At 38.5% G+C, this 17,373-nt stretch overlaps 1 protein-coding gene across 32 annotated transcripts in view; it reads right to left on the reverse strand.

Annotated features, from left to right (window-relative positions):
- Rims1 (regulating synaptic membrane exocytosis 1) overlaps positions 1–17,373 on the reverse strand; it is a 501,635-nt gene that overhangs the window by 482,036 nt on the left and 2,226 nt on the right. The window contains exon 1 of one of the 32 annotated variants that reach the window (XM_031367021.1): positions 741–1,505. The exons of the other annotated variants lie outside the window; for them this stretch is intronic. Within the exon in view, the coding sequence (XP_031222881.1) occupies positions 741–766 (26 nt within the window). The 5' untranslated portion in view covers positions 767–1,505. Of the gene's footprint in view, positions 1–740; positions 1,506–17,373 lie in introns of those variants that run through there. 32 annotated transcript variants of the gene reach the window in all.

Consider the following 17,373-nt stretch of genomic DNA (forward strand, 5'->3'; position numbering starts at 1 on the left):
GACATGTACATTAAAAAAACGGAGCTTCCTTGGAGTTTAATAAACTTGGCAATAACTTACAGAATCATATAATTGTAGTTAATTTTACTGCACCTCTGTATTTCCTGGTGCAAGCCAGAGCAAAAACACTATCTTAATTAAGCAATTAATTAATTAAAAAGTGAATGAAACATTCTTGAAAACTCAGAGACCCTAGAGGGCTGGATTAGAGAAAATAGAATCCAGAAGCAGAATCTAGGAATTCCTCAGCTAACTTTTGCTAGGAGTATCAGCTGGCCTCAGCTCTCTCAAACTCTGAAGTAACAATCTTTAAGTCACAGCTGGTACGGATCCACAAAATACTCAGTGGCTCTATCTGTTAGCTAGTGTCAGTAAAAGACAGTTCAGAAGCGTTTTTAAATGAATGCTAAGTGTGAAATAAAAGACAAGAAAAGGATGAAAACATTGCTGGTGGAAATCAAGGAAGCTGGAATTAATCTATTTTTTTTAATTAAACGATTTTTAACCATCCCATTTCACCCATTAATCATCTCTTATGGGTTTAAATATACTCTTTGCAAAACAAACATTTAATTCATTGACTTCGGCCCTGGGTCTTAATTTTCTAAACAAAAATATATGGTGGTAGAGAAACACTGTAAAAATGTTAATTACCAGATGAAAAGGTTCATTTAGGCTTGAACAAAGCATATTGTAACATCATGCTGAAGGGAAAATAACAGGGGGTGCTCAAACTTTACCAGGGACTGCTCAGCCAACGCAGCATCCTCTGCCTTTCTAAATGTGCTCTTCTGCTTCATCCACAGTTTCTGTTTGGTCTGTAACTCCTCCGAGCCTACAAGTAAATTAAATAACCTACATGCAGCCACTAGCATTAAAATGAGAAGAGCTGAACGCACCCTGAGAGGCCAGCTCTTTCAGAAGAAGTTCATGCCAAGTTTTGTCTACCTACATCTGTACATGTGTGCTCTCCCTGGGAGCAGCCCTGAAGGGGATGACACAGAGTTGGATGCGCCCAGCATGAGGGATAGAGCCCAAGGGCCAAAGAAGAAAAAGAGAAATCACTTCTCTCTAGCAATGACTGGCTGGGAACATAGAGGTTCCATTTATCTCTTCTGGGAAAATTCATCAGAAGCTCTCTCATATTTCTGCCGCCTGAAAGGTGGAGGAGTAGAAAGCAAAGGGTTGTGAGACGTTAAAACTGCCCAAAGCTCCCCAAATTACCCACTAATTCTTCCTGAGAGGAATAAAAGCAGAAACTAAAAGCCAAAGACTGCATTTTTTAATTGAGGCAGAGAGAAAGGGGCACCAGGCTCCCTTTAGCTGAGTGTCAAAAAAATGGAAAAAGGAACACCTCTCTCTTTCCAGCTCAAAAATCTTCCCAATTTTATGGGGAGATTTATCTGCACCTCATATAATAAGGGCAAATTCCAGTCTCTTTAAATTTATAGCTCAAAACAAGTCAGTATGAGCTTCCAGAGTCAGCCTTACATCAGTGCCATCCCAAAGATTAAAAAAAAAAACATGCCTACCTTTCAGATAAGCTTCAAGACATTGGCATAAGACATATCCTTTAACTACCACAATTTCAACAGCAAAACAAAATGCTATTACACACATTTAGTATTCTTGTGAGTTAAACGAAGGAACTTATTGAGTGTGTGTGTTATGTATAATGTACACACACATATACATACACACTACCTGTCAAATTTCCTCATTATATCTTTCTTCTTCACATATATAATGTATTTGTAGTACATATGTATGTATATTTTTATACTCATATGTATATATGAGTATATATTTGTAATATATATATACATATATATATATACACACATCTGTACATGTGTGCTCTCCCTGGGAGAGCGTATATACATATATATATATACATATATATATATATATATATATATATATATATATATGAGAACACATACTCACATTGAGCTAGAGCTGGGTTAACATATGCTGAGTTCAATGCCTTTGCTATACCTTTCAGGGTTTTTGATTATGTTTCTTATACCTATGATTTCAGCAAAGATGCAGAAATATAAAATTTCTCCAAAATATTTAAATATATTCTTATCATGCCTAATTTTGCATAAAACATCAATGTATGTCAACACTTCTTTGGTCGAATTCTACAGTAGACATATACTTTAGCAACACATTTTTAAATGTTTTAATTTACTTACCCTTTTTTTGAGAGAGGGTTTCTCTGTAGCTCAGAGTAGCCTCAATTTTACAATTGTTTTTGCCTCAGCCTTCACAATGGTTGAAATTATAAGCATGAGCTACTCTGTACAACTTTAAAAAACAGCTTTTCTAATACATCTTTGTGTGTGTTCACATGTGTGTGTGTTTGTGTGTGATAATATGTGTATACATGTGAAAGCAAGAAGTCTCCATCTTCCATCTTAACCAAGTCAGGGTTTCCTGCTTGCTGCCCTCTATAGCAGGATAGCTGGGAAATTCTCCTGTCTCCTCCTGCCATCTCACCACATAGTCACCAAAATACAGATATGTGATGATATAAAGATTTCCATGGATTCTGGAATCCAGACTCTGGTCAGCATGCTTATATAGCAAATTCAGCCCACGAAAGACATTTTATATCTAATATCTCATTTAGCGGGTATTATCATTATTTACTTGGAAATTTAATTCACTGTGGATTAGAAAAAAAATCTTAAATAGCTGTCTCCTGAGAGGCTCTGACAATACCTGGCTAATACAGAAGTAGACACTCACAGCCATCCATTGGACTGAGTACAGGGTCCCCAATGAAGGAGTTAGAGAAAGGACTCAAGGAGCTGAAGGGTTTGCAGCCCTTTAGGGACAAACAACAATATGAACTAACTAGTACCCTCAGAGCTCCCAGGGACTAAACCACCAACCAAATAGTACACATGGTGGGACTCATGGCTCCAGCTGCATATTTAGCCTAGTCAGTCATCAATGAGGGGGGAGAGGCCCTTGGCACTGTGAAGGTTCTATGCCCCAGTGTAGGGGAATGCCAGGGCCAGGAAGTGAGAGAGGGTCGGTTGGTGAGCAGGGGGGAGGGGGGAGGAAGCAGGGTTCCCCCCCCAGTGGAAACTGGAAAAGAAGATATCATTTGAAGTGTAAATAAAGAAAATATCTAATAAAAAAAGAAAAAATCTTAATGCACCCCTGTGAAAAGTATTTGAGTACTCTCATTTGGAGTATTCTCATGGTACAAACTCAGAACAGCCTATCACTCCAATTCGCACAGGTCATATGAGGCATATATGTAAATCCCCATGCATTCATCTGAGGTAATCAGTCGAAGAAGTGAGTCATAATACTTCTTTGCCAAAACAACAAATATGTAGGATTACATCTGTATGCATAATGCAAAGTAAATCTAATTAACACTGTGCTATAATAAGGCCTATTACCCTAGCTTGAGAGAAAGCACCCAGCTTCCAATACATGTTCCCACACTGTGCTAAAACCACTACAATGAATAAGAGTATTCTGGCTTAACACAATGTAGAAAACACAGCTCTAATTGTGATTCAAAATTTCTTTATATAGTATCAAAACAGCAAGTTCTGGATTTTTAAGCTAGAACAGGGCCTCTTCAGAGTAGAAGCACCTACATCATACTCTATGAAAAGTGAATACTGGGTGCCCAGTACCATTTAAATCCACGAAATTATAAAATAATATTACAGTTGAAAGATGTTAAGGCTGCCTGGGTTTGAGAAGTTGTGCCGAGAGCATTGATAAGCATTGCTATCTTATTGACCCTATTTCAAAGATAGGAAAGTGGTACAACAGAGACCTAGGTTACTCCAATAAGCATTAAGTAGTGTGTGACAGACAGAGCCCTGGAATAAAATATAGGCCTCTTTGGGGCTCGAAGAAAGTAGGGGAACATAGCTCACAGAATCAACTAAGCAGGGCTCATGGGGCCTCACAGAGACTACACCAACAGTCAGGGTGCTTGCTTGGGTCTAAGCTAGGTCTTCTGCGTATATGTTTTTGTTGTGTAGCATGGTGGTCTTGTGGGACTCAACTGAGAGCGGGGGTGGGGGGTGTCTAACTCTTCCCCCTCTAGTCCAGCCTTGCTATGCCCAGCCATGATATGAGGTTTGTGCCTAGTTTTACTGCATCTTGTTATGCCATTTTTGGGGATATCCCTAGGATGCCTGCTCCTTCCTGAAGGAACTTAGAGGAGCAGCAGATCTGGGGGCAAGGGAAGATGGGAGTGAAGGTGCTGGGAGGAGTCGGGGGAGGAAAAACTGAAGTTGGAAGCATATTGTATTAGAGAAAAAAAATTTTAAAATCTAGGCTTCTTTAATTCTGAAATGCATATACGGATACACTTCACCCTGTTCTCATAGTAATTACTTCGAGGAGTGCTAACACTTTACAATAAAGAAATTCTTTTTTATTATATTCACAACAGTATTTTTTTTATAACAAGAGTCAGGTTCATTTGTTGTTTCCATGGTATGCTACCTACTCTGCTGTGTAACCTGATTGAAATTATTTTTCTCAATTTTCTTTTCTATGAAGGAAAAAGAATAGTAGTGACAGGTTTTTAAAAATAAAATAATTCACTTATTTTTTTATTTTATATGCATTTGTGTTTTGACTGAATGTATGCATGTGTAGGTATGTCAGATCCTAGTGTTACAGACAGTTGTGAGCTGCCGTGTGGGTGCTGGGAATTAAATCTGGACCCTCTGGAAGAACAGTCAATGTGCTTAAGGAATGAGTCATCTCTCCACTCCCTCAAATGATGGTAGTGTATTCATGATGTTGAATAAGAATTTGAGTTTCTATGACACAACTTCAAAGGAAAAATGGGGGGCTATGGAGATAGAGATAATTAAAGAGTGCTGGGTGTCTGTTGGGGAGTAGTTTTCCCCAGTGATGAGCCTCTAATTGGTTGTCCAATACCAAGAGGTCAGCTCTGAAATCATATGCCTACAAACAACATTAATGGACTCAGGTTGTGTGTGATTCTGTGTGTGTGTGTGTGTGTGTGCGTGCATGCACATATGTACATGCATAAAAAGTAATTAAAGGTAAAAAGCAATTAATTTGAGAGGAAATCAATATGGAAACATGGGAAGGACTGGAGGGAATAAATGAAAGGGGATGGTGTAATTATATTTAAATTTAAGTTATTTTTTTAATGAAAATAAAAAAATAGGGTATATGGCTAAACAAAAGCCCTCAAACAGGAAAAATAAATAACTAATAAATGCTTTTTTTAAAGTGTGCATATTATCAGGGAATGGCAGATTAAACTACTTTATGATTTTACCTTTGTGAAGTCAAAACAGAAAAAAAAAATTGGCTCAGGACCACAAACGACAGCACACGTTAGCATGAGCATGGGGAAGGGGACACTTGTGGACTGCTGGGAGGAGTGTCAACTAATGTAACCATCACAGAATCAGTCTGAAGAGTCCTCAAAATCTGGAAATGGAACTAGGATATGACACATTTATATCATTCTGGATGGATGGATGGACAGATAGATACCTAAATATAGATAGATACATAGATGGTAGATAGGTAGATATTTAGATATTTAGATAGATAGATAGATAGATAGATAGATAGATAGATAGATAGATAGAGGGACAGACAGACAGACATATAGATAGATACCCAAAGCATTGTACATCCTTCTACTTAGACATTTGTACCACATATGCACTGTTGCTCCATTAACAATAGTTAGGACATGGAATCAACCAAGATGTCAGTCAACCAATGAATGGATAAATAAAATGCTGTGCATATACATCTATACAGACACAAAGGAATATTACTGGGCACTAAGGAAAAACGAAATAAAAATTGCAGTTAAATGAATGAAATTGTAGAAAATTATCCTTAAGCAAGGTCACCCAGGCACAAAAAGATAAGCACCATATGTGTTCTCTCATGTCTCCTCTCCTCTCCTCTCCTCTCCTCTTCTCTCCTCTCCTTTCCCCTCCCCTCTCCTCTCCTCTCCCCTCTCCTCCCCTCTCTGTTCCTTCCTCCTCTTCCCCCCCTCTCTTATCTAGGCTGGTATCTCTTGTTTGAATCTTTTTTTTTTTTTTTTTTTTTTTTTTTTTTTTGGTTTTTCAAGACAGGGTTTCTCTGTGTATCTCTGCCTGCCCTGGAACTCACTCTGTAGACCAGGCTGGCCTCAAATTCAGAAATCTGACTGCCTCTGCCTCCCAAGTGCTGGGATTAAAGGCATGTGCCACCACTGCCCGGCTTGTTTTGAATCTTTAAGCTAGAATATGAATCTAAGAAAACAAGCCACTGGTGGGCAAGATACAGGAAAAAAGAAAGTTCAGAGGGAAATAAAAAGGGCAGAAATGTTCAAGCAGAGAGGATGGGTAGGAGATGAGGAAATAAGATATTGGTGAGAATGAAGGGTGCTTGTGAATGGAAACCTATATTTTCCCACCTCCGGAAAAAAATCAATTAGAAGAAACAGTAGAAAACAGATGTCATGACAGAAAAGGGCAGAGGGGAATACTCAGGGTTTAAAGTGGAGATGGGGACCGGGGAAAGGAAAAGTAACTAGAGTAGGTTACTCAAAATCAAGTATACATGAAGAATCACATGGAAGTCCACAAGTTTACAAGCTACTCAAAAATATGACACACACACACACACACACAAACACAGAGAGAGAGAGAGAGAGAGAGAGAGAGAGAGAGAGAGAGAAAGAGAAATAGAGAGAAAGAAATAGAGAGAGAGAAATAGAGAGGGAGAGAATTTGAACAGAAACACCTTTCATGAGTGGACAATGATGCTCCCAGAAGACACGAGTTACATGGATTATTAAATTATTAAATGAAAGTCTCCAAGCCAGGCACAGAATTGCTCCCTATGAGTTTTTGGCCAGGGAGTCCAAAGAGACACCAGAATCAATGCACAGTACTTTCATTGCTCTTGGCTGCCCAACATATATCAAAACTTCCCTAAAGGTTTTTCACTTGTCAAGTAAAACAAACAACATAAATAAGAAAAAATAGCCAGGTATGGTGGTACATGTCCCTAATCCAGCACTTGAGGTGCGGAGGCAAAGAGAGCTAACAAACTCCTGGGCCAGCAGGTATACAGGGGCCCTGTCTCAAAAATTATTTTAATATATAAAAAAAATTCAAAAGCATAATGGACAAAGTTATTTAGAACCATTACTCTATACTAAAAATATATCTCTCAGAGAAAAATTAAGATTTGTAAATAAAAATTTTCACAGTTACAAAATGTAGAATCAGCATGACTATACCAAATATCACTACAAAAGAAGCCATGTCCTATGTCATAGTCCCTGTGCATGATCTATTTCTTTAAATAACACTCAATTCACCAATATTAAAAAATAACCAAAATTGATACATTCCCTTGCTATATCAGGGTATATAACCCTACAGAGGAAGCAAATCAAATCTGCTGTTAAAAAAATAGTTTACATTTGCTGGATGTGGTGTGATTGAGCAATGCCAGAGAAAGAAGATAAAAATAAACAAACAAGAGGAAGCCACTGGATAAGACCAGAGAAGAGCTATGGTGGTGTCTTAACCACAAGTCTTTCCTCATTAATGATGAAAGCTTGCTAGAGTTGGGATAGTCTTCAGTGACTAATGTGTCAACTGCTATCTCAATTGCCAAGATCTTCAACTGATACCTTCCAAAACTGTGTCCCAAACCGTTGTGAGGCATCTGGTATTCACCACAGACACTGTTCTTTGATCAGTACATTGCATATGAATCTTGCCATCCTAGGACTGGACAGTACCAAATTCCCATCCACATATTTGCAATGGTGTCTAATCTTCAAAGTACAGAGATGTGTGTTTTTGTGTCTAGGACATCAACTGTGTAATGCTGTTCAACAAACATTTGTTGAGATTTTCTTATGCATTGATCACAGGAAGGGGATTGCAAACCCAATGATAATTAATAGAAGACACCTACTTTGAAGGAGGTTTTAAGACGAGAGAATGACTTAAGGCACATTGCATTTTTAATTAAAAATGAAATCAATATAATACATTGTGATCATCTGGTCTACCTGTAAATATCAAATCAGTCAATGTGTTACACTTTAGACTCCAACTCAAGTTAGTCATGCTCTCATTAAAATATTCCTAATTAAGTGTGCCTTTCTAGAGGATTTATCCTTAAAGATCTATTATTTACATCCTCCCACACTGACAGGCAAATGTCTTCGGAATGCTGTCTTTCAGAAAGCCATGAAAGACAAAATCAAGAACATAACAGACCATCCAAAAAAATCGTATTTTAATTTTACCTTGTACTGTTCGACACCAAATATTTATTTCCTCGAACATTCCGGTCAACCTGCTTTCTCTTCTATAGTCGAAAGCAAACAGCTCATTCTTTGCTTTCAGAATTTGCTGACTGCATTTCTATGGTTGGAATAACCAACCCACTCTCCCCTCCCACTCACATCATTAGCTGCCTGAGGTGACTTTAGTCCACATCTTTTGAATCTACTCGTTCATTCATATACACCATTTCAAAGAGCCGGGCACCTGTTATGTGTGTTTATGATGGATACAACACAAATTGATGCTACCCTCAGCAGTGTATTCTGTACAGATTTGAGACTGATGAAAGAAAACGCTATGAAAATATGCTCGCAGAAGGCAAGTACTAAAACCAGCCGGGGAAGTTTGGGAAGATGTAGCAGATGAGGTGTCATTTAAGATAATTTCAAAGGCCAGGATAAATTTAGATTTAACGGGAAAAAAAGGTTTGATCAAGAGAAAAGCATGAGTAGAGTTGCCAAGTAGTGATCGGGCAATGGAAATCAACTAAGACCATGGGAGTCAGGGTTGTGTGGACAAAACACTCAATGAACTGGATATGGAGCCTGAACTTTCAGCTTCATCGTGAAGTACAGAAGAGATACTACTTATGAAACTCAAAGCCTCATATTTAGGCAAAAAGATAGCAATTTATGACAGGTGGCAGTAAGTTTGAAATGCCTACAAGACATCCACTTAGAGATATCAAAAAGGTGTTGCAAGAAGAAATCAGAATTTAGCAGAAATTTCAAAAGCTATGACTATAGGTCTAAGCATCTTTGGCATGTATGTGCAATTGAAGCCACCAGATGAGATTTCTACTATTTGCAAAACAAAAGAGATAACAGGCTATAGTAGAAAATTTAAGAAGGACAATATTTGAGTTTCAATATTGGGTTAGAATAGAGACATACAGAAAATTTGGAGGGCAAAGAAAGAAATAGAAGTACAAGTAGCAGAGAAAAGGGGGCTTCAAATGACCTTTAGCTCCTACTGTATTTACTACTCAGCTATTCTTATTTTTTTAGGTTTTACTAACTATCAGATATCTACTTAATATGCTCTAGAATTGGTTGTGTTCAATTTTCCCTGTGCAAGGCCCAGAAGTGTTCACTGCACTGCCTTTATGGAATGTAAGAACCAGTCGCTGGGCTCTTTATCAATCATAGCTGTGTTCTGTATTGACTAGCTGAAGCTGTTGAATAGCCAAACACCATGGGATTTCTTTCTCCTGCCTGGGCCTAAACAGGTCTCAAATCTTTTAACACTAGCATCAAGTTTTTACCCTGGGTCAGCTATATTAAGTAGAAACATTTGGCCCACAGTACAAAAATAAATCTACAAATTCAAATTATTTTAACGTTTTAAATTATATTTTCATTAAAAAAAACAGTGATGATTTTCAGATATAACATCAGAGTGGAAGCTATTTATAACTTATGCTTTTACTAAGGTTTAATAACCAATAAAAAAGAGATTGCTTATTTCAATATATTTCTATTTCAAATATCAGGATGTAAGATATATCCTCTCTTATTTTCAGAAAGAAGGGATTAGGAAAGAATACTTAAGCTCCACTATATTACAATACAGAGACAACCAAGAAAGATAAATCTCTAAGCTGTGTGAAATATAAAAAGGAAAAGCCACTGGGTCTCCTTACTTTGTTCTCATCGGTATCTACCCAGACACTAAGTAATTTTCCTGACCTTAGAAGATCTCCATACATGTACATATACTACCTTATATTTTGGGGGAAAATGATATTTTGACTAATACAGACCATGTATACTAAAACTATAGTCTAATTTTTCTAAAATAAAAGCTGCAAAATACAGAAAATAACCACCCACCTATTAAAGACTTTCCTCTCTCTCTCTCTCTCTCTCTCTCTCTCTCTCTCTCTCTCTCTCTCTCTCTCTCTCTCTCTCTCTCTCTCTCTCTCTCTCTCTCTCTCTCCAAGAGCAGGGGCTGGAGAGATGGCTCAGTAGTGAAGATCATTTTCTATTTTTACACAGGACTCAGGTTCAGTTCCCAGAACCCACAACTGCCTAAAACTCTGGATCCAGAGGACCCAACTCCCTCTTCTGGTGCCTGTAGGCATATGCACACACAGTGTACAGATCTTTATTCAGGTGACATACACACCTACTCATACAATAAAAAGTAAATTTTTCATAAACTGAGTATAAATGATGACAAGTGCAATCCCAAGACCCACAACAATTGTTCACCAGTAACAGACAACTTGAAAATAACTTGGTGTCTGAGTTACATTTCTACTCCTGCAATAAACACCGCAACCAAAAGCAACTTGGGGAGGAAAGGGTTTATTTCGCCTTTCACGTCATGGTCTATAATAGAAGGAAGGAGAAATGTTGAGTTACTATTTTACAGGCGTACTCATGACTTGTTCATCCTGTTTTCTTACACATCCATGGACCACCTGTGCAGAGGTGGCACCACCCACAGTGAGCCTTTCACATCAATCATTAACAGAGAGAATGTTCCCTAACAGGCTAGCCTACAGGCCAATCTGACGGAGGCATTTTTTTTCAGTTGAGGCTCCCTCTTCCCAGCTGATCCTAGTTTGAACAAAAACCTAGCCTGAACATTTACCTTCTTGAAATCAAGAGCAGTCTTCAAAGATCAATGATCTTCAAGTGCAGTAATACACATTGAAAGGAAAATAAACTATGCCAGGTCTAGCGAGTGCAGCAAACCTTCATCAGTGACTGCTACTGTATTGTCTTACTTGTGAATATATATCCATATTAAACATGACAGCCCATTAAAACAAACTAAAGAGCATAAGCTACCTATCTACATGGTGGTATAGACACTTTAATTGGTTTTCAATGAACATGTCTTCTCTGTATAAACACGATAATATCTTCCAGACAAGTAACTTAACTTAATGATGAGCAATAAAAAAGTACTAAACAATGTGTAAATCATTAACTGGGTATTATCATCCGTATTATCTCAGTTTCATTCACTATGCTTCTTTAAAATAGCTAATATTCTAATTAAATGCCTAACAACTTACAAATTACATAAGATTCCTTTCAACAACATTACATTATCTTATGACAAACTTCAGAGGGATTATCAAAATATTACTTTCTAAAATCTATTTAAATGAATTCGCATACCAGGGATATGGTCTCTAAACTGTAGGCTGTACTTTTGCTGGGCTCAAAAGAGGATTTTCATGATAGTCCTGTGTGCAGTTGTAACTTACAACTATTATTTAAAAATGATTGAAACTTTGAATGCAGCCTTCCCATAAAAGAAGAACCCACTGAGATCATGGGAAATGCAACGTCTCGTTTTCAGCAAACCATTACTGCTGGCCAAACAATGGTTTTCAAGATTCTATATCCCTTGTTTGCATTACTTAGTGTTCTGATAAAGTCTCAAAGTTTAAATTGCTTGCTTTTTAGTGGTTTGGTGCAAATAGGTTGAGGCAGGGAAAAAAAAAACAACTTATAAAGAGGAAAAGATTCTCTAATTTGTTGTCTAAGAAGATACTTAAAATTGTCAGTATAAAACACTGTCAATTGCAAGAAATGAGTGCAAAAAGGCAAATCAATGGGTAAGATACTTTCCTTTTAAGCAGTTCTCTCTCATATAAGTATAGGGAGCTTTCACGTAGTAACAACAGAGATAGGAAAGTCCCAGGCACTTCTGTAGTGTAGCCTCTTGATGTCAGCTATTTGACCTATGTCAAAATAAATGCATACAAACCTGACATAAGAATGTGAGACTATACCTGCAGAAACCACTGGGCATTTAGTACAGAAATTATAAAAAGTTAAATGCGCATGTCACACCATCCAACAGAAAGCTAAACAGATAAACTACTTAACAGTTAGTCCCTCATTCAATGTTTAAAATGAGCCATTTATTACACCCCATGACATAGAAGTTAACACTTTCGTTCTTTAGTAAAAGATAATAAACTACGACCCTTAGCCAATTTCTCTTCTCCACTTGAATTGTGTTGCCTTGTTGTTATCTCAAACTTTATCATTTTCCCATCATGTTTTTGTGCTATTATAAACGTTGATGAGCCAGTTAATGAGAAATAAAGAAAAGCATAACTTCAGATCAGACCCTGTGATCATTTTAATTTTGAATTCCTTGCCAGATTCTCATCTTAGTGTAACTACAATCCTAGTCACAGCCCTCACAAAGTGGGGCCTATCCCAACACGACCTCCTCCCCATAAGCTCAATATCACCCTCAAAAACCTCAAGAAGGGGCTCAGACTTATTTCAAAGCATAAAGGCAGTAAGAGTAGCTTCCTTGGGTACGGTAATTTGAAGTTTAAAGGTGTTTCTGCTTCACCATGTTAAATGGCCATGAGTTACAAGGACAGTCCTAGCAAGTCTCACTGTGTACTGCAAGCTGTGAAACCAAATGAGATGACTTAGTAATGTTTATACCTATAGAAAGTGATAGCATTAAGACCAATACTTGGCGGAGCATAGTAACCCATGTCCTTTAATCACAGTGTTCAGGAGGCAGAGGCAGGTGGGTCTTAGAGTTGGAACCTGGTCTACATATTCCTGGAGAGTGTTCCAGAACAGCCAGGGCTACATAGAAAAGCTCTGTCTTGAAAAATGAAAAATAAAAACAAACAAACACACTAAAAATCCAACAACTAGACCAAGACCTCACTCAGTATTCTATAGAGCAAGTCGGTGATCAACCTTTCAGACCATGGAAGTTTTTAAGTGGTTGGAACTAACTCATGCAACAAACTAAAAGAACGGTGTCTCTATTCTACCCACATACTCCACTGCCTGACCAAATTTTAATGCCTGAACTTTTAATGCCTGGCCTTCTTGTTGAATCAACTATCATACTATTCTATGAATAGAAGTATCCTATGTAGGAAATTTCAGAGTAATGTGGCTGAGAGAGACTTGCAGTCGAGGAGATCGTAGCAGAATGGTACCATGTTAGGGAGACTTGTGTGCAAAAGACCAAGTAGGCCAGAAGAACAGAAGTTAGAGAGAGGCATGTGCTCAGAAAAGCATAGGGGATCCCACCAGCCATATGCACTTCTCCTGCTGCTTGCAAGATCACTAGATTCTCAGACCAAATGTCATGAGCAAGGGCCCAGGGAACCAAAGTTCTAAAGGTTCCACTACCATTAGGAAACAAACCAACAAACATGGAACGGACTGCTTGTCAAGAGCTGAGCAGAGGGTAAATGGTATTTGTAAGCATCCAGCAAAATGTCTGATAGATATCGAGGAAACAGTACGTGCTTGCTTCCTGGCCCCAGCAGATGAACAAAACAGCCCACAGAGCCCATACCTACATTTATGCTATGGACTTTTAATAAACAGTGAAGCCTGGAATCACCAGGTAGAAGTTTGGGGTTCTATTACTCTTGTTGCTTCTGCCTCGGGGAAATTTTCTCCAACTCTCTAGACCAGATCTAGAATATCCAAACTGATCACAGAAGATCCAGTGTTCAAAGTTGTTTAAAAACAGAACATAGACCATTAAGGTAAATGAAATTCAACACAATGGCACTTATAATCCATGCAGAACAAGCTCCTCCATATGCTTCTTATAGACGTGGGAGAAGAGAGTGGTTTCAGGAATTCACACCGATAGCTTTCTAGGAGGTTTTGGACAGATTTACACGAGTCAGCCTTCCCACTGAACAAGTTGAACAAATAACCTTCAAAAGAGGTTGTGTTTCTATCACTTAGGTTGGCAGTAGCCCAAGGATCACACCCATTTGCAAAGCATATCGAAACTCAAATATGGTAATGTAAATCCATAAACGGTAGTGTCCTATTAAGGAAGCATACATTCAAGTTAAAAATACATCACTTCAGATCAACCTGAAAACAACAATGGTTTTCTGTCTTTCCATTACTTCTGACACCACCGTTTTCCTTCACTTTTCTTATATTTCTCTTTTCTATAATTTTTCCCATGAATGTTTGAGAACTTTCACAGTGTGCCTGTATATTTGTTAAGACAGGTTTATTTTTTTTGTTTTGTTTTTAGAGTGAGATTCCTACACAGCACAAGGTTAGCTTTCTCTGAGTCAAATCCCACTTACTACCAGTGTGGAGCAGGAGTGAAGGAACAGTGTACAGCAGGAGTCAAGGCAGCAAGTGTGCTCTCTCCTGCAGCCTCTTCTGCCCAATAGGACATCTTGAATTTAGAGACCCTGTTTACATCTCAGCCACTATCTCTCTTTGTTATCCATCCTTCCCCCTTGACTTCCCATCCATCCTTGCCTGAGCAATAGTGTAGCACATAGCTGGGCCTAATGTGTGTGCCAATAGAAATATACCTACACTACCATCACCCCCTCCCTAAGTCTCTCTAATGTATAGTTCATTCTTGTTCTGCTTTGCAAACTGATGCTTCTCAAAAACAGGCCCTTTCAATACATTTCGAAGTCCAACATGGTATGTTTGCACACAGAGGAAAACTAAAGCAATAGAGACTTCTACTTCATCTTTTCTCCCCTAGCAGGTTATATTGACAGATGTTTGAAAATGAAGGCCACAAACCCCCAGCAAAAAGGCAGAGACGCCCAAAGTCATCTTTGTAAACCAAGTCACATCTCGACGGGCAGAATATGAGATGAACTAGAAACGCCACAAAATTCTAACAATTTTTTAACCCACATTCACACAGGAAGTGGGAGAAATCAAATATAAAAAGATGTTCAGTTCCAAAGGTCTTTCCACTGTACTAACACAGTTTTCATTATCTTTAAATGGGAGGCCATTCCCTTCCCCTCAATCCACAGGAAGGTTCTGTGCACCAGCACAAGTGAACTCGGCCCTGCTCCATTAAGACCAGCAGCTGATTTTCTCCATTAGTGTAACCTGCCAAACCACTTGACTGAATTGAAAGAGAGACCAGAAATTCATAAAAGGAAAGGATAAATGTTAGAAGTTTCTTCTTGGTTGAGAGACAGTGTAGTGCTTGGGGAAGCGGCTACATTTGTTGGTGAAAAGTCAGGGTTGAAGCCTTGTTGAGCCATGGATGTGAATCGATTCAGAGTATCACTGAAACTCCCAGGATAGAGTAACAATTTGAGACTTGCCACACCTGCCATATCTTCTGCACAGGATATTGAGAGGATTCAAGTGTACAGTCTAAGTCAGCACATTTCACCCATGTGATATTGTAACCAATTAGAGTAACGGCTGGCGGCTGGCATGCAGTAAATAGTCTATAAGTGTTAGCCAATTTCAGTAACCATTTCAATATAGTTTTTAGATTTACATCGTCTAATCATCCCCTCAACCTCTACTTCTGTTTCCCCTTTCTCTTCTCTTCCTATTCTGAAGCTCATTTCTCTTTGAAGCTTTTATTTAAGAGACGGAATAAGATTTTTACCTCTAATGAGATCTTCTCTGATTTAGGTCTCAGATAACACAGTTTTCTATCTATGTAATATATTGACCCATGATGCCTGGTGACAGGTACTTGAAGGAGCATTCATTGAGAAAGTGAAGTTTCAAAAAGGTTCCAGGACACATACCACACACACACAGACACACACACACACACACAGATACACTCAGACACACAACCAAAAACTAAGACCTGTTTTACAAACATTTACATCAATCATAAAATATACTCTTGAGAGCCAATTTTTTTCTAATTATAAACAATTTTACTTAAAATTAGTAGATTTTACAAAACTAATGTGATCATGAGAATAAAATACTTCCAACTTCATGTAACATTTTAAAATTCTTGAACTGGAAGTAAAATTATTTTTTTCCTATTTATACCCATTTAATGTCATTGTCAAATCTAGACTTCAGCAGTAACTTGCAATCAAGGCTAACTATACAAACATATTCTGATTTGTATCTTATTAGATGGCTTTATGATACCCATCCATTTCTTCATTCTCTCTATTAATGTTTGCTGTTCTATCTTGTGGAAAAGAACTCACACACAGTAGGCAGTGCAAGGTAAAGGTATGGCATTCACCACAAAAATATATTTTAAATCCAATTTATCTGTTCCCAGAACTTCAGTTTTGTTTGGGTCTTTTGTAAAAGAAGTTTCTCAGATATGTGATACAATGGATCAAGTATTGCCACAAAAACTTTTCCTCTAAGCAAAGGCCTGTGAAAAGCATCTTTTCTTCTGGTTGTTTTCCTTGGCAGGTTTAGAAAAGGCTCATGACTAGATGTCATCAAGGGCCCCTTACCTATGTGTCATCTTAATGGCCCCTATGATCCCCAGTTTCCAAGACATAAAATTCCTTCTAGGAAAAAATAAATAAATTGTAGTACAGTCTCACTAATTGCAGACACCATGACAGGCTTACACAGAAGAACACCAGCATTCCAAAACCCTTGCCAACCCACCGCTGCACGAGAGGCCAGAACTTTAGCCGAGGAGGCCAATTGATAAAGTTGATGCAGAGGTCCAGGGTTATGGAGAGCTGTTGTATAACAGCAGTACACGCTGCGATATTCTGTGAAATCGTGCCATAAAGGAATAGTATTTACAAGCCCATGGAAAGCACTGACAAAGATATGCCAGACGGGAGCAGTTGGACAGAGCTTTTAATTTGCTTGTCCGTGTAAACCCATATAGTATTATCATTGACCCTAGGTGGTCAGCAGGTTTGCGAGTCTGCCCTAAACTCATCCACTCCCACTTAAAACCCATCACCCTCTACCAAACGCTTCCAGCAGCCAATGGAGAGGCATTATGGCCACTACTTGCACTGTGCCTCCCTTTCCTATCTGGACTCTGTCAGGGAGCAGCTCATATTTATCATTAGCTGCTGGAGGCCTCCATCTACCTGCTGTCTGCAGCAAGCACCAAAAAGGAACAGCAGCAAATCTGCAAATGCTAACCAATAGGACAGTGTCTAGGACAGGGGGCAGGGGCTGCAGTGGTGAGGACAGATGAACCAACAACCAGACAGACAGACAGCAGCACCATTAAGACAGCATCCATTACTTCCAGGCTCAGAAGAGGGGAAGTCTGCAGCATGGAGGTGGGGACTGGGGGGGGGGGG

Source organism: Mastomys coucha, unplaced genomic scaffold, assembly GCF_008632895.1.
Source record: "Mastomys coucha isolate ucsf_1 unplaced genomic scaffold, UCSF_Mcou_1 pScaffold14, whole genome shotgun sequence".
Classification (NCBI taxonomy): Eukaryota; Metazoa; Chordata; class Mammalia; order Rodentia; family Muridae; genus Mastomys; species Mastomys coucha.